The sequence below is a fragment of the Trichomycterus rosablanca genome, chromosome 1 (genome assembly GCF_030014385.1).
Source record: "Trichomycterus rosablanca isolate fTriRos1 chromosome 1, fTriRos1.hap1, whole genome shotgun sequence".
NCBI classification, from domain to species: Eukaryota; Metazoa; Chordata; class Actinopteri; order Siluriformes; family Trichomycteridae; genus Trichomycterus; species Trichomycterus rosablanca.
Window position 1 is genome coordinate 55374536 of NC_085988.1, and position 25241 is coordinate 55399776.

Below are 25241 nucleotides of genomic sequence, written 5' to 3' on the forward strand. Positions count from 1 at the left end.
GCTGGACTCCCCAACTTCTCTGCAAAGGCTATCTACAAGATTTAAGGGTACGTGGGAATTTTTGCCCATTCATCCAGAATAGCATTTGGGAGGTCAGACATTAATGTTGGATGAGATGGCCTGGCCAGCAATCTACATTCCAGTTCATCCCAAAGGTGTTGGATGGGGTTAAGGTCAGGGCTCTGTGCAGGCCAGTCTGGTTCTTCCATACCAGAGTTACCCAACCATGCCTTTGCTTTGTGCACTGGGACACAGTCACAGAAAAGGGCCTTCCCCAAACTGTTCCCACAGAGTTGAAAGCATACACTTGGTATGCTAAAACATTAAGCTTTTTCGTTGCTGGAACAATATAATTATCCCTCCTTCACCAAACTTTACAGTTGGCACAATAAAGCCAGGCAGGTAACATTCTCCTGGCATTTGCCAGACCCAGACTCATCCATCAGACTGCCAGATTTTGTCCATTTCTGCTGCTCCAGAGTACAGAGGCGGCATGCTTTACACCATTCCATCTGGCTCCTGGCATGGTGCTTGGTGATATAATGCTTGCATGTGGCTGCTCTGCCATGGAAACCCATGCTATGAAGCACCTGGCACACAGTTTTTGCACTGATGTTAATGCCAGAGGAGATTTGGAACTCTGCAGTTAATGAGTCAGCAGAGCATTGATGACTTTTATGCACTATGGAACTCGGCGTCCCCGCTCTGTTACTTTATGTGGTCTGAGTTACTGTGGTACCTACATATTTCCACTCAATAAAAACACTCAAAGTTGATTATGGAAAATCTAGAAGGGAAGACATCTCACAAACCAACTTGTTTCAACATTGGCATCCTAATACAGTACACTTTTAAATTCATCTTCTGTTTGGGATTAAACTGACATACATATTAGACTGATCTCACCTATGATACCATGTGTATGTTTAAATTTTAATGAACTTTGCACTTGTCTTGAATGTGTCTTGAATAATATTACATGGTCATTTTAGTACATATAAAACAAGGTGCAGAAAGAAATATCGGTACATAATTCCATGTATTATTATTGAAGTGCAGCTGATTTTATTTAACAAGACAAACCCGACAGTGTGGTTGGAGGGAACAGGGTGGAGCTCTAAGATTACAAGCAAAGCTGACCCGAAAACGCCAGGCCGCCATGATGATAGACAGTTAATTGGGTGGCCTTGCTGTGTGTTTTTTGAAGAGCTAGGCTTGTGTGCTTGCAATCTGTCTACTTATTGTTCATATGCTACATGAGAGCTGTAGGGCTATGTTTGTATGTCTTGTATTGTATTTTGTATACTTATGGGGTCTGACAGGTATGACGGGGTGCCTTATACACTTTGTACGTAGATATTTAAAATGTCTATGTACACTAGGTAAGAAGGTGTGCTCATGTTGTATTTTGCTTTAGGTAGGAAGATTAGAGTAGACAAGTTTTCTTTTGTACTGATTCTTCTAGATCATCTTTTGGTTGTCTGTAGTTTTTGAACTCTGTACCACCTTGGTTGACAGCTTTATTTCTGGACACAGAATGCCCATTAAAATGTAGGGCAGCTGTAGCCTAGTGGTTAAGGTGCTGGTTTAGTAATCAGAAGGTTGCCGGTTCAAACCTCACCACTGCCAGGTTGCTCTTGAGCAAGGCCCCTAACCCTCAATTGCTAAGATTGTATAGTGTCACAGTACTGCAAGTTGCTTTGGATAAAAGCATATGCTAAATGCTGAAAATGTAAATGTAACCATACTCAAGGTATCAGATGAGCTCAATCTAAGCTCAATCTAATTCCAAACAGAATAGAGTGCATAGTCATATACACCAATCAGCCATAACATTAAAACCACCTCCTTCTTTCTACACTCACTGTCCATTTTATCAGCTTCACTTACCATATAGAAGCACTTTGTAGTTCTATAATTACTGACTGTAGTCCATCTGTTTCTCTACATACTGTTTTAGCCTGCTTTTCACCCTGTTCTTCAATGGTCAGAACCCCCACAGGACCACCAAAGAGCAGGTTTAAATAAATAATAATAAAACCACTAAAAGAATACACTATCCTTTTTTTAGTAATCAATGATGTAGTATTCTACATCATTCATACATGTATTACAATTAGACAGCGTAATGTAAAAAAGCCTTCAAAGACTTTACTTGGTCTAAGTACCAATTCTTGGCTAATTTGGAGGACAAAAGACATCACCACAGGCGAAAATGCATATCTTTACTGTTCCTATTAATCAGAGCTCTACAGTATGAACACCTTGCCAGAGAAAAATCAAATATCCTGTGCAAATATCACGGCAGGGTATTTATTTAATGTTTATGTCGAACTACATTAATGAGAAGTGAATAACAAAGTCCCAGCAGCACAAAACTCTATCTTCCAGCACAAGCTATTAATAATAGGGTATGAGTAATACAGAGCACATTTGTATTTGTACTGTTAGTCTGTGGTATGTAATTACTTTAAAAGTTCCCCAGTAATTTGAGGGCAAAATCAGAAATGCACTTTATTTTTAAATTGCACTTTCTAAAAGCAACTAATATTTCTGTATATGCTTTGTATCTGTTATCAAATACTGTTAGTCAAGCCTTAATAATCTTTACTCAATTGCTGTCAATAATGAAACATAATGAAAAATGAGTTTTATTTTACTTGCTGATCACAGCACGATGCATTAAATAACCAATCAGCCAATGAGATTATCTAAACCTGACCTGGAAAGTGGATTACTCTCACACAATGGTAAGGTCGAGTCTGAGCTCTAAACCCAACATCTGATACCTGCACAGAGCATGTCACTGGAACAAAATACTCAGGTAAGGATACAATCAGGCTCTGACCTCTGAGGTTAATGTGCAATTCAAGGCTACTTTTGGACAATCAAGATAATCCAAGAGCTTTAGCTCGTAGATACGTTCATGAAAACTTCCAAGTGGTAAGACCATGAACTAAGCCGAGATAAAAAATAAAAATCACTAAACCATCATTAGGTTTAAAAGGTTCTAGATGGTCTTAAAGATTGTCTTAAGCTCTGCCAGACACATTCAGTCATCTCCTCGGTCCAACGTAACATCACCTATATGCATCTAACACCGCAAGAAAAGAGCAAAAACAAATAAATAAATAAAACCTCATTAATTCTTAGTTGTCACTAAATCGTCTCTAGATTAGCATTTATATTGCTCTAAGCATTCGTTATGCTTAAAGACAGAAGGTGATTTCCACAAACAGCCGCAGCAGTATCCCCCCGGTATCTCAGGATCTGTTTAACCTGTTCGGAATGGCACAAGCCATAGAACGCGACATGACAAAACCAGAATTACTTACAAAACACAACACAGTCTCACCCCTGAACGTGAGGGCAGGGGGCTTAGCGTGTCAGAAAAGCTCTTATTAAACTAACAGTATATTTGCATCTTGTAATTTACTTGCTGGTCAGCCAAAAAACTCATTTTTGTTAGAGTAAAAAAAACTATTCTTTGAAGCTCTGCTGGTTGCAAAGTTGTGCATTCAGCAGCCGTTCTTTTTCCCAGAGGCTTAATGACTTCCAATAGTCATCAGCTTACTCAGTGCCCCTGAAAAATGGCGCTTCTCCATGGGGTGACTCAAGCCAAGTAGAACATGGCAGCCCATTTCATTCTGCCCAGCTTGGACAATTAGCAGAATAGTAATCAGACAAATGTCACCAGTGCGAAGCAAATCTTCTATTTATAGCCTTGAGTTTCATTACAAACACATTATTACAAGTAAATGAGAAAGAACGCTCTTTTAAAGGAAGTTGATTCTTTCAAACTCACCACAAAGTTGAAAACATATAATTTATTTCACATAAGTAAGTTTATACACCAGGTAGGATGTGTCTGAAATGCCTGATGGTTGTGTATTGTATCACATATATCTAGCGTGCGGCATGTGGCTCGGTGGGTAGCACCGTCGGCTCACAGCAAGGAGGTCCTGGGTTTGATTCTCAGGTGGAGTTGTCTGGGTCCTTTCTGTGTGGAGTTTGCATGTTCTCACAGTGTCTGCGTGGGTTTCCTCTAAGAGCCAAAAGACATGCAAGTGAGGTGAACTGGAGATGCAAAATTGATGAATCTTGTGTATGCAGTAACTACCTGTCCTGTCATAACTGATGAATCTTGTGTATGCAGTAACTACCTGTCCTGTCATAAATGTAACCAAAGTGTGTTAAACATGTTGGTAAAATCCTAATAAATAACGTACAATATAATAATTCCTAATAAAGATTGTATATCTACTAGGGCTGGCACCGATCCGATACTCTGTATTGGTCAGATATCACTGAATCGGATATCGGAAGGAAAAAAAATGTGTAATCCGATCCAATACTGTTGCTTAATGTAAATAACACAATGTAAATAAGGCCACTGTTTGTGTGTAAAGCAAATAACACACGAAGATACATTCCATCAGAGTGCCGTTTAATGCCGGCTCACTCGGCAACTGCTGTAACAAGGTGCATCTTAGTCACATCATTAACATGTGCCACTGATCTACAACTCATCTGCAACAGCCATTCAGAAATTAACTTTTAGCATTTTAAAAAATCATCTACTACTGCCACATCTAAAAACACTGTTTAAACACAATAAAAATCGCTTTATAAATGATAAATCGCTCATCTGAGATAAAGAAAACCCGGCTTGTCCCGGCTTGGAGATCTCTCACATCCTCAACAATTAATCCATTAGTGTTATGAAATAAAACAAACTACACCATTTCCCGTTTAGACACAGATGTCCTCTTTAAAATCCAGCAGGGTTTAATAATCTAAAAGCGTGACAGAACTTTAACGGAAAATCTCAACTCTGTGTCAATTCTAATTGGTCCACGCGTTTGACTGACATCCACATCTTCCAATTGTAGACACTCTGGACGACACGCCGCAAAGCGAGATGTGTGACGTAAACAACAGCTCGAACGTAAGTAAATGCTGCTAAATGTTCTGTGTGTAAAAGTGAAAATAAAAACAGCAGTTTTGCATAAGTGTGATGTTGTAGGTTCTGTATTTATTCCTTTAGAATATTTGTTTCACAGTCTGAGCGTTGTTATTTAGACAGTCTAACCATGGTGCACTGAGACATGTATTATTACTGCTTAGTTGTTTGAGAGAAGAAATGACGGTATTGGATTGGTATCGGCAGATACTCAATTTGCAGTATCGGACATAAAAAAGTGGTATTGAGCCAGCCCTAATATGGCTAGACTGTTTATTTGGTAATTAATCTATTGTGCTTGTTAATACACTGATATGTGTGCCATATTAAAAATGACATCATGATGCAAAATACATCAATCTTAAATGCAGTCCATGTTGTTTAAATTACATTTTATTCTACTCGCCTGCATCAGACATGCACCACCCAATACAAATCACTGGTCTTATATTAAAAGGTTAAAATGTGGAAGAGAATTGAAGCTGCTCAGACAGTACGATTCAATTCATATGCAAATATGAACATTTTGTTTCTTTCAATGGCTGGCTTTCTACAGAAACCTCATGATAAGCTGTTGCTAGTGTTCCTCTCAGATGAAGAGCAAATGACCTGAAACCACTCACGGCGAGTGCAGCATTTCAAATAAACCTACAAAAATCATTTCAGTGTTTTAAGGGAAATGTTTTACGCATTTTCTTCATTCATTTTACACCATGTGTGGTTAAGTCTGACGTTAGAGCACTTAATTAGGAACGCGTTTGTCTGACCAACAAAAGTTCTACAAAATTCACTGTACTTTATAGAACAATGAATCTAAAACTACAGTAATTAATGTGTAAATCATGTTAAACACAGAACAGCAGCAAATTCAAAACACCGCACCAGCCTTAGGCTGCTTTCACATGATAAGCGCCTTTGCGCTTCGTTTACCGCCAGGCTGGGCACGTATCGTCGTTTACTGCTGCGCTTACGCCTTTCACATGATGTGCACCAAAACCGCTTTCTGCTGGCTGTACCAGTGAGGGACAAGCGTGAAAACAATACACAATACTGACTGACAATGTAGACGGTTTTTTATAAGCTTTTTTTTTTTTTTCCAATCTATTTCAGTTTGTAACGAGAATTATTTCAAGACGCAAGTAGAAAAAAATAAATAAAGAAAATAAAGAAAAAATGAAGGGGGTTCAATCTAAAGGCGCAGTGAATCTTATTAAATAGCTTCAATGCCAGGATTAGAATTAGTGAACGTGAGATTAATATCTAAAATCTAAAAACCCGGTCTTGGGACTGGAATCAACAATCTAAAAACCAGGTCTCCACATTTTACTGTTCACTAGGAGACATGCTATGTTTTCCCACAATTATATTATTCTAATTTAATTGAAATACAATTGAATCCATTTCTCTCTGCCACCTTTGTGCTTCACTTTTACTACATCAAATAAACAAGGTCTCATTGGCGGTGCTTTGCAAAAGTTAGCAGCAAACTCGGTCAAGGTTAAATCAGACAGAACTTTGAGAGCAGCGGCGAGCAGTAAAAACCTGAGCGGCAAAGCAGCAAATCTGGTGTGCTACACTCGAGCACTGCCTTACGCCATAGGAAACAATGACATAGCCAGCACAAAAACGGTTTTGGTGCATATCATGTGAATGTTGCCTGAGTCTGGAACTGCAGCACTGTAACATTTAAGTTTCTTCTTGCTCTATTTTAATAGAATGCCTTTACTTGTCTCATATACATTTACACTGATCAGCCATAACATTAAAACCACCTCCTTGTTTCTACACTCACTGTCCATATTATCAGCTCCACTTACCATATAGAAGCACTTTGTAGTTCTACAATTACTGACTTCTTCAATGGACTCTCCCAGGACCACTACAGAGTAGGTATTATTTAGGTGGTGGATCATTCTCAGCACTGCAGTGACACTGACATGGTGGTGGTGTGTTAGTGTGTGTTGTGCTGGTATGAGTGGATCAGACACAGCAGCGCTGCTGGAGTTTTTAAACACATCACTGTCACAGCTGGACTGAGAATAGTCAAACAACCTAAAAAACATCCAGCTAACAGCGCCCTGTGGGCAGCGTCCTGTGACCACTGATGAAGGTCTAGAAGATGATCAACTCAAACAGCAGCAATAGATGAACAATCATCTCTGACTTTACATCTACAAGGTGGGACAATTAGATAGGAGTGTCTAATAGAGTGGACAGTGAGTGGACACAATATTTAAAAACTCCAGCAGCGCTGCTGTGTCTGATCCACTCATACCAGCACAACACACACTAACACACCACCACCATGTCATTGTAACTGCAGTGCTGAGAATGATCCTCCACCTAAATAATACCTACTCTGTAGTGGTCCTGTGGGGGTCTTGACCATTGAAGAACAGGGTGAAACAGGCTAAAATGTAGAGAAACAGATGGACTACAGTCAGTAATTGTCAGTCAAAGTGCTTCTATATGATAAGTGGAGCTAATAGCTGATAAAATGGACAGTGAGTGTAGAAACCAGGAGGTGGTTTTAATGTTATGGCTGATTGGTGTAGGTAAATTATGTTTAATCCTGGGGTGGTCGCAGGTTCCAGCCTAATAACGGGTGGTCTAGGGATCGTTCTTTTGTTGAGCTTGAATGTAGACCGTGCTGTGTGTGAATGTGATCCACTTCTAAAGCCAGACAGAGAATAATGTAAATGACAAAACTAAAAGTAACTTCATTGTGTGGCTGACGGCTAAAATGAAGTCCTTGATGAATATGGTGTGAATAGAACATTAAACACAAGACAACAGAAGTTACAACATCTCATTAAACCCAATTATTTTGTATAAAAGCGGGCAGCTTTGACTACAAAAGCTTTTGTAAACTGGAATGAAAAAAGACCAAGTAAATATGCGGTATGTCTATTAAATAAATACTAATAACAAAGACATCCATGTCTCCCAGGTTTTAATACATTTTCTATTTTCACACATTTAGAAGATACTGCTCTGTAGCAGGATGGGTCACCTCTCACAACTGAGGCACAGAATGTATTCCCACATCTGCAGGAATTGAAAATGAGCCAAATTAGCAGGATGCATAACCAAGGTTGAGTGATACTGTGGCTAAAAACCCACGGATAAAGCTGATATAAAAGGGATAGCACAGTGGCTAGGTGGGTAGCACTGTCACCTCAGTCAGTTTGTTTGTTTGTTTATTAGGATTTTAACGTCATGTTTTACACTGTGGTTACATTCATGACAGGAACGGTAGTTACTCATTACACAAGATTCATCAGTCCACAAGGTTATATCAAACACAGTCATGGACAATTTAGTATCTCCAATTCACCTCACTTGCATGTCTTTGGACTGTGGGAGGAAACCGGAGCACCCGGAGGAAACCCACCGGACACGGGGAGAACATGCAAACTCCACACAGAAAGGACCCGGACCACCCCACCTGGGGATCGAACCCAGGACCTTCTTGCTGTGAGGCGACAGTGCTACCCACTTACCTCACAGTCAGAAGTCCCTGAGTTCTGTGTAAAGTTTGCATGTTCTCCCTGTGTCTGGAGGCTCAGGTTTCTCCCACAGTCCAAAGACATGCAGTCAGGTTGATTAGAGATACTAAAAATTGTCCCTAGGTGTGAATGTGTCTGTGTATATGTTTGCCCTGTGATTAACTGGCACCCTATCCAGGGTGTTTCTCAGCTTTGAACTCACTGAGAGCTGGGATAGGCTCCAGCACCCTCCGCAACTCTAAGATAAGCAGCTTAGAAAGTGAGTGAGTGATGAAAACTGGCTGTCACAATATGGCAAGCTGCTCAGAGCGACTGCAGCAAAAAAAAAAAAAAAAAGAAAGAAAGAAAGGAAACCCAGAAGAAGCCAGACTACCACTTCACCAACTGGCACTGTCTGTACCCAGATTCATATATAGGGTCTGCTGGGGAATCACAATGGCTAAAAAGTGCCATGATGAGAAGATAGTGTCGGCATCTGAGCAGGCAGGAAACCAAACCAGATTACCCAGTCATCACATTCCTAAGAAAAAAAAAAGCAGGATGCCAACGGAGGAGCTGGCAAATCTGTGAGGAAGAAGTTTTGATAAATAAAACCACCTACCACCTGATGTAAATGAATGCTCATTGAGGTACAGGTGTCTGTCAGTTAAGAATGTCAGTTATGGGTGCACAGGTGGCGCAGTGGGATATTCTGCTAGCACACCAGCCATGAGTGTAAAACCTCGGCTCTGCTACCAGTCAGCTGGGCACCCTCTAGCGGGCATAATTGGCAATGCCTGCAGCAGACAAAACTGGCCATTCAAAAATTGGGTAGGTAAAAGACCGAACTGAATGTGGGTGGGGTCTTCGACGCTGTGTAAGGCCCTTGAATAGTAGCCTAAGACGCCTGTACAGAAAGTGGAGGAGCATGGAGTTCAGTGTGTGGCTCTCTGCGCACGAATTCACCAAACGTGTGGGCGAATAAGAAGGGGTTGCGGACTGCACATGCGTCAGAGGGAGTGTGAGGCAGGCGAATATGCCTTCCTCTGACACAACCGGAGTCTCCAGCAGCTAAATTGGAATTTGGAGAATTTATTGGCAAGGCAGAAAGACATAATCCTGTAACTGTGCCCAGCTGCCAATCTTGAATGCAGGTGGAGCTGTTACACTGGTTCATGTATTTAAATAAATAATTAAATAAATAAATAGATGACAGGTTTAATGACTTAGGTGTAAAAACACTGTATGGGTAGACATTCCAGGGTAACAAGCTACTAGGATTCTCCAATACTGGTTCCCTTAACTCTAAATCCTTAAGAAGGGAAAAAAGACAAAATGTGCAAGTTGAAATAAATTAGCATTAATATACATTTATTATCATCAAAACACTGCAGGGCAGCAGGCAGCAATGTTATGATCTCCTTCAAGCTTCAATCTAAATACACAGAAACACGGATTAGGTTAAAGCAGCATGGCTTTTTGCCCAGTAAGCTTTCCCCTTTTTTCTTTTTTGCATCAAAGGAACAAACAAACAAAACAAACAAAAAAAAAAAAGAGATGGAACTAGTCAAGTGGGGCAAAGACTCAAAGACAGGGTTAGGAAGAAGGCATCTAAGCACCATGCCAATTACACTCAGCAAAGAAAGTAGCAATCCTCACTTTAATCACACACATTTAAAGCACAATGAAATGAAGGCAAATAGGCGGCTCTACAATACAATAGCAACAACCCACCCACCATACCGGTAAAGCCCACTTTAACCTGACCCGAAAGCAACTGCATCCTAAGGAACCGGTAGCTAGCTTGAACAGAGGTTCTAACGCAAGCTGAAACAAGCGCTCAGAGACTAGAGCTCAATTTCTGACAAACACCACCAACACAGAGCTGAAGCTGGAGGTTAGGATGGGTAGGGTATGACCGTGTTCAAAACCTGTGCGTAGGTGGCTACAATTGTACACAATCACACAGGCGCACTTTATCCGCTCCCAGTAAAAATGCATCTTCAGCTCAGATGGGAGTACAGACTGCATTACAGATCTCAGTTAAACATGTTTTTCTCTTCTACTTGTAGTGTTCAATGTGCTTGTGTACTCCAATAGCTCTCAGTGCTATATCACATGTAAGGTCCTACATGCGACACGGACCGTGCAATGAGCCGTTTTCCTGTGAAGTCTTAAAACACTACCCGAGTAACTGAGTTTGGTAACTCTTAACCGATTATGTGGACGCAGATGGTGGGGGGGGGGGGTGTCTCACACATGAAGCCTCACACCGTCACTGAATGTTCTAGGTTTCAAATATTCAACTATTAAGGTAGGCTGTGTTGTGTATTGTAGCTTCCATTTATCCTATCATTCTATTTATCAGTGTTCTTCAATGACCGCTGTGAAATGTCCCATGAATTTAGTAGGGCCCTAGACATAGGTCATGCCAGCCAAATACTGTATGTCTGAGAAAAAAGGAATACACTCAGTTTGGAATACACTTTTCCTGCTGTAGAGTTTTACTGTTCTGTTCTGCTATGTACCTTGTCAAGAAACATCAACAAGCTGGCCAGTCCTGGGTAGATTGGCCAATGTTCCAAAAGTCCTAAAGCCTTAAGGCAAATATATTTTCACTATATATTTTTTTAGCCATTATGGATTTTTTTAAATAGATCATGACAATGTTCCTATACAAAGGTGATGCTTGACTTGGTGGGGTTCAGGAAAAACATTTTCTTAAACAAGGTTCTAAGTGAAGAAAAAAACAATTATCCACAATCGAATGTAAATTTTCACACCAGTGTTTTGCTCCTCTGCAGCACCTGAGCTCCCTGCCCTGCATGAAAGTGATTTTAAGTTCTATTTGAGTAGCTATTGAATATAACAGGCGAATAACAGGCAGCCCAGAACAAAGACACATCTCTATTCCTCACATCTCTTTTACTCCAGTCTCATGACACCCAAAGCACTCTTTGACATCTGCATCTCTTACTTTCCACCTACTGATCTCTAGATGTGTTTATCTCTTAGATTTTATTTTCAAATGAGAGTTATACTGGGTCAACTAGAGGAGCAGTACAACTAAAAATAAAGTGTAATTTATTTGTTTACTTATTTTATTTGGATTTAACACCAGAACGTATCTGTCCCACTTGACATGCTAGGCATTACTTTTCAGTCTGTTAAATAAAATAAAATAAATAAATAATAATAATAATAATAAGCAGAGAGTGTTAAGGTAAAACTCATGCAAATACAGATATAGAAGATCACGTTGTGCAATTTTAGTTATGGCAAAATGCTCACAGCTGCTAGGCAGGTTTTTGGTTTTGGTTATGGTCAGGTTATTCCTCTCATGAAAGCTTGGCCCAAACACCTCACATGCAAACTGGGACACTCAAATATGGGAGAGAGCACAAATAAATATCCACTCAATGGGATGGCCTTCGAATGACATTCGAATGTCATTTAACAGCCAGAGGATAACATCAAGGGACTTACAAAAAAGAAGAGGCAAACAGTAGCTTGGGTAAAGTGCATGAACTGAACTATTTGTTTTTCACTAAAACTCAAAATGATGCCCACTAATATAATCCAAATTGGTTGTATGCATCAATATAAATATATATAATATTTCTTACAACAAAACATTATGCATATTAAAGTGTCCAAAATCTCAGCAAATTTCAAAACAGTACACCAAAAAAATACAAACATAATCAAAAAAAAAAAAAAAAAAAAAAAAAAAAAAAAGGGGCAGTCACAGCTAAAGTAATGCACAACGTGTAGTTGAGTAATAACAGAAGGGGGTGACATTATCAGCTCAGCCCATCAAGGGCAGTCTAGGGTAGGGTTTTCTTAACATATTCTAAGAAGGGGTCCCAAACTTTGTACAATCTTCCAAATGTCATCACAGTAACAATTTCTCTAATCCATTAAGTATGGGAAGGAGGTATAGGTATATGTGATTTCCATTAAAGAAGTTTAAGTCATCTGGCAAAGAGAGACAAAGGATATAATCACCACAGACGAAAAAGGGGTCGATATGGGAGTCACCCCAAAAAAGCCATGAGAGCAGTGGGCTCAATAGGTTTTCCTATTCTCTCTGATAAAGATTTAAAGATCTCTGACAAATGCGAGGACAAAGAGGAGCAAGAGCAGTATTTCTGTATGTAAAAGAAAGTGTAACTTTAGTGAAGTGAAATCAGTGAATTATTTTACATTGTATAAGACCATGTTTAGCACAATAGATGATTTATGAACCTTATTTAGTCCTCTACTCCATAGTGTGTGATATTGTTTAATTCTATACACATCACCATAATACCTTTTAAGGTAAGAGTGCTTAAATAACTCCTAATGCAAATGTATTGCAACATAAAGATTTTATGTTAATTTACAAATTTAGTAACCAAAGTCAGGTGGTATAGAGGTGCAACCTTAATAGGTTCCACTGCAAGCCATAATTTCAGCAATATGGATATACACTGATCAGCCATAACATTAAAACCACCTCCTTGTTTCTACAATTATTGTCCATTTTATCAGCTCCACTTATTATATAGAAGCACTTTGTAGCTCTACAATTACTGACTGTAGTCTATCTGTTTCTCTGCATGCTTTGTTAGCCCCCTTTCATGTTGTTCTTTAATGGTCAGGACTCTCCCAGGAACACCACAGAGTAGGTATTATTTAAGTGGTGGATGATTCTCAGCACTGCAGTGACACTGACATGGTGGTGGTGTGTTAGTGTGTGTTGTGCTGGTATGAGTGGATCAGACACAGCAATGCCGTTGAAGTTTTAGTCCACCAACCAAAAATATCCAGCCAACAGCGCCCCATGGGCAGCATCCTGTGACCACTAATGAAGATCTCAAAGATGACCAACTCAAAAAGCAGCAATAGATGAGCGATCGTCTCTGACTTTACATCTACAAGGTGGACCAACTAGGTAGAAGTGTCTGAGTGGACATGGTATTTAAAAACTCCAGCAACGCTGCTGTGTCTGATCCACTCACACCAGTACAACACACACCAACACACCACCACCAAGTCAGTGTCACTGCAGTGCTGAGAATGATCCACCACCTAAATAATACCTGCTCTGTGGTGGTCTTGGGAGAGTCCTGAAAGTGCTTCTATATGGTAAGTGGAGCTGATAAAATGGACAGTGAGTGTAGAAATAAGGAGGTGGTTTTAATGTTATGGCTGATCAGTGTATAACTTCAAAATGAAGAGATGATGATCAATTTTGGACAGTAAACTTTGCCAGCAGCCTACCAGGAAGCCTCCTCCATGACATGAATCGTAAGTATAAGCAAAAATGAGTTACTGGTTTCTGGTCTCTCAACAGTCTTGGCATTATCAGACTTCTCTGCCATCTGAGGTCATAAGGGCCATTAATTAATTGGCCATGTGTGCTAATTAACATAGAGGGTGTATGGAAAATGACTAGGCGTCAAAATAAACACCGTTTAATCATTAATCAACTGACAAAGCCACATTTCTTTTGAGTTAGAGCAGACATTGCAAAGTATAGGTCATAAATAATATTTACAACAAGCTGCACATGTGCACAAACCAGCCACACAGAGACACTATTAGAGGCAGATCGATAAATTATACACTGAGCTAGCATTTGATAAAAAGGACTGAAGAAAAGATAAACTTGTACAGGCTCAACAAATTTATTGACTCTGCAGGGATGCTTGAAGGTAAGGACACACACTGTATGTCCAAATGTGCTGTATGTGGATTTACCCTTCATAATTAGTGTTTAGGTTTTTCAGCCACACAGATTGCTTTTTTGAGGTGGAAGGATGCGTGTGTCCCTGTGCACATCTATAAAGAAATGGTTTAATGAGTTTGGTGTGAAGAAACTCCAGGTCGTTGAACCCTATTGAACACCTTCAAGATGAAATGAAGCATCAACTGCAGACTAGGTGTTGTCGTTTAAAATTAGCTGTCTGAAAACCTTAAAAACACTGAAAACACTGGAAAAATTGAAAAAAAAAATGTGAAGGTTCCCATGGTGACAATGTGAGCTGTAAATTCATATTAAGATCTGCTGGAAATGTCCTGGTAGCAGATATGACCGAACTCATTTAGATGTCTTGTGAAGTCCTTGTATTGGTGTATTAGACTTCTCTTCCATTTGAGGTCATGATAGGCTCCTATTAACCTATTTTCCTTAATTTAGATTGATTGGATGGATGGATGGACGGACAGACGGACGGACGGACAGACAGATAAAAGATGGACGGACGGACGGACAGACCGACCGACAGATCTCTATGAGGGCTTTTAATTGGCCATGTGTGCTAATTGACATAGAGGGAGTATGGAAAACGAATGCACAGGTTTTGGAACAGGATGTCCTATGTGCTTATGCTCAGGTATCCACAAACATTAAACAGGGTTTCGATGGCAAGAGCGCTGAAGTAAAATTCTAAGCATCTTGGCTTGAGAACAAGCAGTGACTGTAGTCTCCATCAGCATTAATTAAGCCTAATGCAAGCGTATGACAGAACTCGCAAGCAGTCTGTGGTACGGTGCAAATGGCTTCATCAGACCCACCACCACCTGCTGCTAAAATGCCTTTAATAAGCTGTGGTAATAAGCCTGATGGTAGGAAGAAAAAAAATATAGAAGGAAAAAAACCTTCAGTGATCATGCAGGGCGAAGAAAATGCAGAGAAGAGAAATGTGAGCAAAAGAAAAGGCACGCCAAGAGGAGTCGGTAGCCAAGAAAGATAGGACAAATAAAACGTGTCATGAGCTCTGAAGTGAGGCGTTGCGGCATGGCTTTTGTCAAGATACTATTATGGGGAGAAAAAAAACGAATTACGCAAGGAATAGACGAGAACTGAAAAACAAGGGAAGGCGCTTAGAAACAAATTACCGAATTAATTGAAATATCTACAGTGCAGACACAAGTCATTAAGCACGGCGCAAGCGGGAGTGAATGTATGCCCTCCTGTGGAGATCGGATGGGCCTCCCCTCCCCTCTCTTGATTTTGGAGGTAAATAATTACTTGGGGTGGGGACGGTGACAGATAATGACTCCTTAGTAACAACAGAGTAAATGGAGGAGATGCTCCCTGCAATCACGTACTGTGATCAGTCTTATGAGCAGATGGTCAGCGCGGCCCAGCTTTAGTGAAAGGACAAACCACTAACAAACACTGTATGTACTGTATTTTCAAGTAGTCCAAAAATATGTTTATACTATTATATCTACAGAACATTCTGAATAAACTAATAGTTCTTTCCTGTTCCAATGCCAAAAAAACTGGTGGACGGAGCATGCTCAGACTTTCAGCCAAGTCACTAGCAGCAGCAGAGTACAGCCGACAAGTTCAAGAGCTCAGGTGCTGTGCTTACTTTTACCAGTAAGAACCATGACAGCTTCCAGCTGTCCCCGCTCTCCAGAATTCCCTCCCTTTCAGAAAGATGCAGACAGAACGCAGATTGCCCTGTACTCTAGCTGCCATGGCCTTTCAACCCCACTCACATTGAGACCTTCGAGAACCATCATGAAATTGGACACACAAGAGCATGAACAGAGCAAGCGGTGGGTGTGAGTGTGTAGAGCTGGAGAACTGAGAAACAAAACAGCCTCCGTAGAAACAAAGAAGCTGGTGCTAGTGTAGGCTGAAGACACGATCAGAGGTGAGTGGTAAATGTAGTAGAGTAAATGTAGAGCACAACTACAGATACATAACTTTTAGTAAATACATAAAACCTACACTGACCTGCAAAACATTAGAATCAACCCACAAAAATGTGAACAGCAATTATATTTCAATAAAATATTTCATAGCCATTGTCCATGTCACAGTCAGGGATATATTAAATATTGGGCTATTTGTAGTTAATCATAGTATACATCGATCAGCCATTACATTAAAACCACCTCCTTGTTTCTACACAAATTGTCCATTTCATCGGCTTCACTTACCACATAGAAGAACTTTGTAGTTCTACAATTACTGACTGTAGTCCATCTGTTACTCTGCATACTTTGTTAGCCCCCTTTCATGCTGTTCTTCAATGATCAGGACTCTCCCAGGACCACCACAGAGCAGGTATTATTTAGGTGGTGGATGATTCTCAGCACTGCAGTGACACTGACATGGTGGTGGTGTGTTAGTGTGTGTGGTGCTGGTATGAGTAGATCAAACACAGCAATGCTGATGGAGTTTTTAAACACCTCACGGTCACTGCTGGACTGAGAATAGTCCACCAAACAAAAACAAATCCAGCCAACTGTGCCCCGTAGGCAGCGTCCTGTGACCACTGATGAAGGTCTACAAGATGACCAACTCAAACAGCAGCAATAGATGAGCGATCGTCTCCGACTTTACACCTACACGGTGGACCAACTAAGTAGGAGTGTCTAATAGAGTGAACAGTGAGTGGAAACGGTATTTAAAAACTCCAGCAGCGCTGCTGTGTCTGATCCACTCATACCAGCACAACACACACTAACACACCACCACCATGTCAGTGTCACTGATCCACCACCTAAATAATACCAGCTCTGTGGTGGTCCTGTGGGGCTCCTGACCATTGAAGAAAAGGACTACAGTCAGTATTTGTAGAACTACAAAGTGCTCCTATATGGTCAGTGGAGCTGATAAAATGGACAGTGAGTGTAAAAACAAGGTGGTTTTAATGTTATGGCTGATCAGTGTATGTGATGAATGCAGCAGATATGATCAGCATATAGACCTCCAGACAGCTGGGTTGGTGTATGTCTGAAATGGCAAAGGGTGCTTACAGGTAGCCAGGGTGAGTACCCGCCAACAGAGGACTAATCGGTGACAAGCTACAAACCGCCGACTCATGGCCAGAAGACATAAGTAAGCCAAGATAAGGCACCTGCTGCACCTTCTGGACCTTCCTGCTCTGCATTACACATAATGTGCTTCCTTCATTGCCTTAAAAATCCTCCAACTTTAATGGATCTTTTATTTTCTTAACACCGGCTTACTTGATAGTGGCAAATAATGCTAAGACACTAGACTGATTATACTCAAGCATCTTCTTATGTATTAGAATTTTAACGTCATGTTTTACACACTTTGGTTACATTCATGACAGGACAGGTAATTACAGTACTCGCTACTGGTTTTATCTAAAATTCACCTCACTTGCACATACTTCCACACAGACCTGGGAAGAACAAGCAAACTCCACACAGAAAGGACCTGGAGCGTCCCACCTGGGGATCAAACCCAGGACTTTCTTGCTGTGAGGTGACAGAGCTACCCACTGAGCCACTGTGCCACCCTACTCAACCATCTAAATGCAGGCCAACAGTGAAATAACTCTTCATAACTGGACTATCCACTGACCAGATAACTATGTATATAGACATGAAGGCTGTTGTGTCTGAGCCACAGTAGCACTTCTACTGGTTTGTACCAAATTGGTGATCATTTTAATTCTGGCGATAAGGGGAATGAGTCACAACACACTGCATCGAATCCCCTCAATGTATGAGGCTGCATAGTTGTAAGCCAGACAAACAGTCCATGCTTCCTTCTGTCCACTCCTGTTCTCTCCAAGATCATGTGGATGACTGTGTTGGTAGATCAGAGCTGTTTTGACAGTATATGAGGTGGGTGGTCCTACTCATTTTCCCCATCGGTGTCTAGTAAATTATATTTGTATAGTAAGTGAATAAAAAATAAAAGGTTTACTGCAGCACTTATCTCAGTTGTCTTCAGCCCTTTTGTGTTTTATGACTAAGCCATCACTGTCTTGGCAGTGAATTGTCTAAAACAGTCTACCACCCAAATATTATCTGTTCAGTGGTGGTCAAATAACATCATTCTGTATTAATAGATGCAACATAGCCATGTTTGTCCATAGCAGCAGAGGAAACACAATCCACATTGTATGTTTTTATATTGTAGCGGTACAGCAAGTAGACCTGAGGGTTAAAGAGTAAAGCTGTGTGGGTGAATCTCGAATCTTCAACTCATAAGAGATTAACAAATGCTAATCAGCTAGACATGCCTGTTGGTTTAGCCAAGCACCTTCTCAACATTAAAATTAAGGACATTCTGGCAAGACGCGATGACATCTCTGTGTTGCTATGGCAGCAGTGAATTCAGTAAGCTTAAAAAGAAACTCATCCACACTCTCTTCAGCCCATAAAATGAACGTTATGCTTTTAGCATCTAATGAATTTAAACAGTAACTGCTTTTATTTTCTACAGCTTCACTGGCACGGAAGATAAAAGGCTTTGTTCCAAATCATCAAGTTTCTCCACAAAGTTGTGTTATATATATATATATACATATATATATATATATATATATATATATATATATATATACACAGTATATAGCGCTGTGAGGAAGTATATTTCATTTCCTCTAAATGATGTAAGACAAGGAGAACAGGAGCAATGATCATTTAATGATCATTTATTTATCAGAGATATAACATTATGAAACAGCTACTTTTCACATGTTAAAAAATTGTTTAAAGTATGTCTGTTATCCCTCCCCCTACGGACACACAGCCAATCGTGTGGCAGAGTAGGTGCCCAGGTGGCTCATAGCAAAAGCTGAGATTTGAACTTGAGAGCTCGAGCAGTGGGTTAAGTGTGTCTTACGAAACTACTGATCTATTTGTTTCTCTTGCATGATTTCATTGATTCAGAGACAGCTTTCAGACATCAACTGTCTGTTTAAGTCCCTACCACAACATCTTAATGGGGTTCAAGTAAGAACTTTATCTAGGACAATCCAACCATTAGTTTGGATCTTTTATTTTCCTAACACCTGCTTACTTGAAGGTGGCAAATTCTGCTAATGCCTAGTTCACACCACAGCTTTTGCCCTGATTTTCGCTCGCCGACTGGTCAGCGCTAGATTTGCCAGCTCTGGAGCAACTCTGCATTCGCTCGGCTCTCAATCGCTATGTGTGAACTACTCAACAACTCCTTGGAACCATGTCTTCTGAATAGTGCCTATCATGGCCATTCGATCTAAAGAACATCATCCCAACAAGGCTAAGAGGACATCCAAGGTATTTTCAGCAAATGTGAAAGGCGTCTTTGTGTTCCACCTGGTTAGGAGTGGTTGTCTCTTTGCATCTCTTCTATGGACACTTTTTTGTCCAGTCTTTTTTCAAATGGTGGGACTATTCAAGTCAACAACTGTGGTTGAATTGGTGAATTGCCCAGAGCTTTGTAAATTGCTTTAAAAGCCTTTCCAGACTGATGTATTTAAAATCTCTTCCTTAATTCTTTCGATTGTGCCATAGTGTTTTGCTCGTTAGGTACTTTTATCTACTTCATTCTTGGAAAGGTTCAGTTTATGTGATATCTAGATAAAAAAGGACTGCAGTGCCCAGTCTAATCAACCAAATTAGCCCCAAAAGAGCATTTTTTAACATTAATTTAATTTAAAGACCTGGAACTATGATTTGTGACAAATATGCACAAATAGAAGAACTAAGGAAAGGGGTACATTTATATATTATTATTACATCACTATGTATTTGTGTGTTTATAGTCTTACCGGCAAGCAGGAAAGTGATGAGGCATGTCTCTTTGGGCATGTAGAGCTTGAGTCTGGAACCGCTGAACACATACTCGACCACGGCCTCCGAGCGGCCGGCTCTCTGCAGGAACGGCAGGAACTGTTTGGCTTTCTGGGTGTCCTGTGGAAAAAGAAAAGAGGGAATATTTATTAATCCTGCAGGTTTTCATTACTGCCTAATGGTACCAGCAAGGGAATGAGTACGTCTAGATAAGGCACCTGCTGCACCTTCTGGACCTTCCTGATTCGCATCACACATAATGTGCTTCCTTCATTGGTTTAAAAATTCTCAGCCTTTAAAGTATCTTTTATTTTTTTAACACCTGCTTACTTTGATGGTGGCAAATATTGGTAAAACACTAGAAGGTCAACTGGTTATACTCAAGCAATCTTCATAACTAGACTCAAAACTCAAATAATAATATGAATACAGGAATAAGAAGCTGGGTGATTTGTCTTTAATGAAGAAATGATGCAGTGGTTCTTAAAGTGTGGTTTATAATTTCATGGTATGGTGCTCTTGAGATCACATGTCAACCATGAGCTGAATCTTTGTTTGCTTTTATTGTTTAATCTGACCATTTTGCTGCTTTTATGTAATCGTGCAAAACCTAACCTAACTTCTTATTAGTTTGAGCACATAGTGAAATCTTGGTGCACTTGTCAGGGGACGATTTGTGGTTAAATTAACTTTGCACTTTCAGAATATTAAACCAATTTTACTTGCAAGGATGTTTAAGGTCTTTGTCATGGCTGTGTTGCTTTCTCCAATCAGTGTTGCAATATAATTCTCAAAGAACTGTTTTCTGTTAACAACATTTCCTAAACCACTGGCAACATTTTTTTTCTTACTGTATGACACTAGATACTATTTGAAAGAGAATTTGCAGCATTAATATCTAGAATCTGCCAGTGGTTTTAGGTAAGCAGCAGCTAGAACCCTAGGGTATGGTGGCCTATTTACAGTAGTAAGTAGTAAGTCAACCTGGGCAAAAGCAAGAGCCACCAACTCCAGCTGAAAACATTCTACAGCTGTGACCCACAGGTTATGAATGCAGAGAGAATGGGTATAGAAGAGGGATATACAGAAACCCCCTCATGTATACACAAGAGCTATTTTGGGATTCTTATTTTTATGAAATTGCTCATTATAAAAAGCTGTGGCAAGCAGAAGCATAGCACAAAGCAAGGTCCCCGGTGCCAAGAGAGCTCCTGATACCATACACAAAGAAATGCACACGCAGCAAAATGTTGTCAAACACGTGACACGGACACATAGTCCGTATGTAATACATTTTTATGACATGTTTGCATTTCCCTCTTTTTTTCTCCCAAATTAGTTCCAATTTCCCACTGCTGCTCATACACTATTCCCACGCCACCCTCTTCAAGATGTGTGCAGTCTCCAGCCACTTCACAACTTCATTACACACGCCAGCGGTGGACTCTCCAGCGTCCCGACCAGACAGCAGAGATTGCTTTAATTATTTATTTATTTATTTTTATTTACAGTGGTACCTTGAACTGAACGTCAATTGGTTCTGGGAGTGGCGTTGAGTTTAAAAGGCATTGAGTTTCAAGGTATTTTTTCCAATAAGGATGTATGGGAAACCTGTTAATGCGTTCCATGGTCATGTAAAATTGCATATATTTAAGGCCAATGTAAAATAATGGGGTTGTTTTTGACACTTATACACAAATATAATACAAAAACACTGAAATAAAAAGCTGATTCTTACAATTTCTCAAAACCCTGAGCTGTAACACAAGTTTAAAAGTGAAACAGTGAGGAAAATCCAGCTAAACACAGATACATGTGAAGCTTTCAGAGTAAATCTGACGGTTATCCCACACAAATGCAGTTTCGTCTCATATGCGCACTTTGATGACGTTTTACTGCACCGCTCAAGCCAAGCGCTGAACAAAGCGGCTGTTCATTGTTTATTTTAAAGTAAATAAATACATTTTTAAAAAACAAAGTGAACACATTGAGTTTAAGGGAAACGTTGAGTTTAAGGGTACAAATTTCTTAACAAAGGCCGTTGAGTTTAAAAGATTTTGAGTTTAGAGTACCACTGAGTATTTGTTTATATACAGGCTGAGATTCCAGCTTGAGTGCTCAAGCTCTCCATAATGGTGAGCTAGCATATTATACTGCAGTGTGGTAAAGACTGGGGGAGTTCAGCTTGCTTAGTCTAGTAACGCATTAGTCCCCAAACATCGGGCCACGAACCGGTACTGGCACGTAGGTCATTTATTACGGGGCCACATAAAAAGAATAAATAATTAGAGACCTCTACAAAAGCAGTGAAAACACGGCTTCCATTTCCAACACCCTATCTTTGTGAAGCAGGATTTTCTGCAGTGACGACAACCAAAACAAAGTTACAAAGTAGACTGGACATAAAGAAACACACTTTGGATGTTATTGTCTCCTATCACCCCTAGGTGGGAGTGTCTCGTTGCAGCAAAAAAGCTCAGGATTCCCACTGGTTTTCCGTTATTGGTGAGCAGTATCGTTATAGACTGTGTTTTTATTATTATGCTCTTCGTATTATTATTTTTTGTATTTTACCCCTTTTTCTCCCACTTTTAGCGCATCCAATTTCTACCCGTCAATCATCCTCTCACTAATGCTGGTCCCTGCTCCTGATTGGGGAGGACGAGGCTGCTCCACGCCCCCTCTGAAACGTGCACAGCAATCGAACATCTTATCACCTACACTTGACGAGCACAGTGCGGTACAGCGTTGTGCACGAAGGGCCACACCCTCTACCGCACTCCTTTCCCATCTCTGTGCAGGCGCCACCAACCAGCCAGCAGAGGTCGTAATCGCACTAGTCTGAGAGAGAGTCCCCATCCGGCTTTTTAGTCCCGCCCCTTATCTGAACAACCGGCCAATCGTTGTTCATGTAGCCACTCAGCCGGCAAGGCAGAGTGGAGATTCGATACGATGTATTCGAGATCTCAGCTCTGGTGAACAGCGTGTGCTTTACCTGCTGCGCTACCTTATTTTATTTTAAATCCACCTGCCCCAGCCGGTCTTAGACGCATTTTTATTTCTGTCCACCTTCAGCAAAGTACAAATGTTTGGAAGAGAACTCTTACAGAAGCCCTGATAAACTTAAATTTGGTTAATTAAAAAGAAAGACAGATGGCTGAGCAGATAAAAAGCAAGTAAGGTTGTATAAGACAGAAATAGCAGGAGGGGTTAAAACAAAGTCAGGGCCTGTTAAATGAAACTTTAATGCTTCACATGAAGTGGGAGGAGTCCATCTTTTTTCATTACAGAGCTAACCAACTTTAAAGGGCCGAGTAAAATTTAATCTTCATTTGGTGAGCAGTCCAATCAAGATTCATAGCTGGCATGCCACTGGCCCCTGGCACACGTAAACAACTTAGGCTCCACAACTGAGATCGCTTTATTAATGGAGAGCACTATATTTAGCAACGATTTCATCAAATTAATGTGTGGGGAAATGGAAACTAGACCTGCCATAAATCTGCTGTCACATGACTCCAGCATCAAACGAAGGGAGTCACTGAATATTGTGGAGCAATTACAAAACTTGGCAACAGCTTGACCTCCCCAACCCCAGGAAAAAAGGGAACATGAAACACAAACACCTTTTTAGTGACTTAGAGTTGAGAGCTGATGCTGTTTTAGACTTACTAAGAAATAAGTCTGTGTTTCATTTAATCCACATCAACAGTGTAAATGAACTGAAAGTAAACGCAATTGGTGGTGGATCATTCTCAGCACTGCAGTGACACTGACATGGTGGTGGTGTGTTAGTGTGTGTTGTGCTGGTATGAGTGGGTCAGACACAGCAGCGCTGCTGGAGTTTTTAAATACTGTGTCCACTCACTGTCCACTCTATTAGACACTCCTACCTAGTTGGTCTCCCTTGTAGATGTAAAGTCAGAGACGATCGCTCATCTGTTGCTGCTGTTTGAGTTGGTCATCTTCTAGACCTTCATCAGTGGTCACAGGACGCTGCCCACGGGGCGCTGTTGGCTAGATATTTTTGGTTGGTGGACTATTCTCAGTTTATAATTAATAATTCAATATTTTTTGTTATATGTTGACAAGAATGTAAAAAATCAATGCAGTTTAATCAAATTATAGTGTGTGTGTACATAATCACAGTATGCTTGACTATGATTTCATTTTAGGTCTATTTAGACCAACCTTATAATAGCAGGTTGATGCGCATTGGCCATCCCTCCTCCCTCAGACATTGCCAGTTATGTATGTGTGTAGATGCCCGACCAATAGCATCACTGGGGATGCAAACCCTGGATCCCAACGGTGGTGGGCTAGCATAATCTACCACAGTACCACCTGAGCATTTATGTCAGTAAGTTTTGAGTTCAGGTGTCTCAGCCAGACTTATTGCTAACAGATGTATAAAATCAAACATATACAATCAACTTGAGGGTACCAGCCCAGAGAAAGTCTTTTAAAAAGTCCTTTACTGTTTTAGCAAGATTTGGTGTAAAGAAATTTCAGCAGCCCGCAAAAGTCATGATGTTAACCATATTGAGCACATCTGGGATGAACTGGAATGATTTCTGAAACTCTGGCCTCTTTGTCCTACCTCAGTATGACTCCACATTTGCTCTTTTGATTAATAAGCATAAGGCCCCTCAACTGCATCTCAAAATCTTTAATGTGCTGCACTAAAAACAGCAATATAAAAAATACAAAATCCTCAGCACTGTTTGCATCTTTTATAACAGTGGTCCTGGAGAATGTTTGATGGCAAGAATAATTAGAACAAACAGCTGAGATAGAACATTATCTGTTCTTAGTTTCAACAGAACAGCAGTACTGTGGTGCTGGAGAAAAAAAAACCTATTTAACAGACTGTAAACTAGCTGCAGGAGTAAGTAATATAAATATGTACATGGAAAAAGTATTAAAAGCATGGAGCACTTTGAGCCAGTGAGAAGATTTTTGTTCAAAAGCAACACAGCATCTAAAATGAAAAATAAACACCTACCCCTGAGATGTCAGCCACTCTGTGAATGGGCACCTCCTTCTTGCTGTGAAGTCCTTTTCCATTCTTGATAGCCCTGCAATGATTCAAGTAAGCAGCATTATGACTGGTTATCAAGGGCATTAAAGCGAACGTACACGGGAGACAGATGGAGCTTTGCTTTAGACCATAAAGCCAATAAAAACATTGCAGGCCTGGCCTGAGAAATCAACACTTAAACAGGACAGCCGGCTGCACGGCC

General features: G+C 40.4%; 1 protein-coding gene across 3 annotated transcripts in view; it reads right to left on the reverse strand.

Moving 5' to 3' along the window:
* The window catches only part of snd1 (staphylococcal nuclease and tudor domain containing 1), a 320334-nt gene that overhangs the window by 206268 nt on the left and 88825 nt on the right, over positions 1-25241 (reverse strand). For 2 of the 3 annotated variants that reach the window (XM_062994655.1, XM_062994656.1), the window contains exons 14-15: positions 25004-25076; positions 19977-20118 (exon numbers count right to left, since the gene is read on the reverse strand). In XM_062994655.1, coding sequence (XP_062850725.1) covers positions 19977-20118; positions 25004-25076 — 215 coding nt within the window. Of the gene's footprint in view, positions 1-3807; positions 4046-19976; positions 20119-25003; positions 25077-25241 lie in introns of those variants that run through there. The other variant, XM_062994658.1, reaches the window with a different exon arrangement.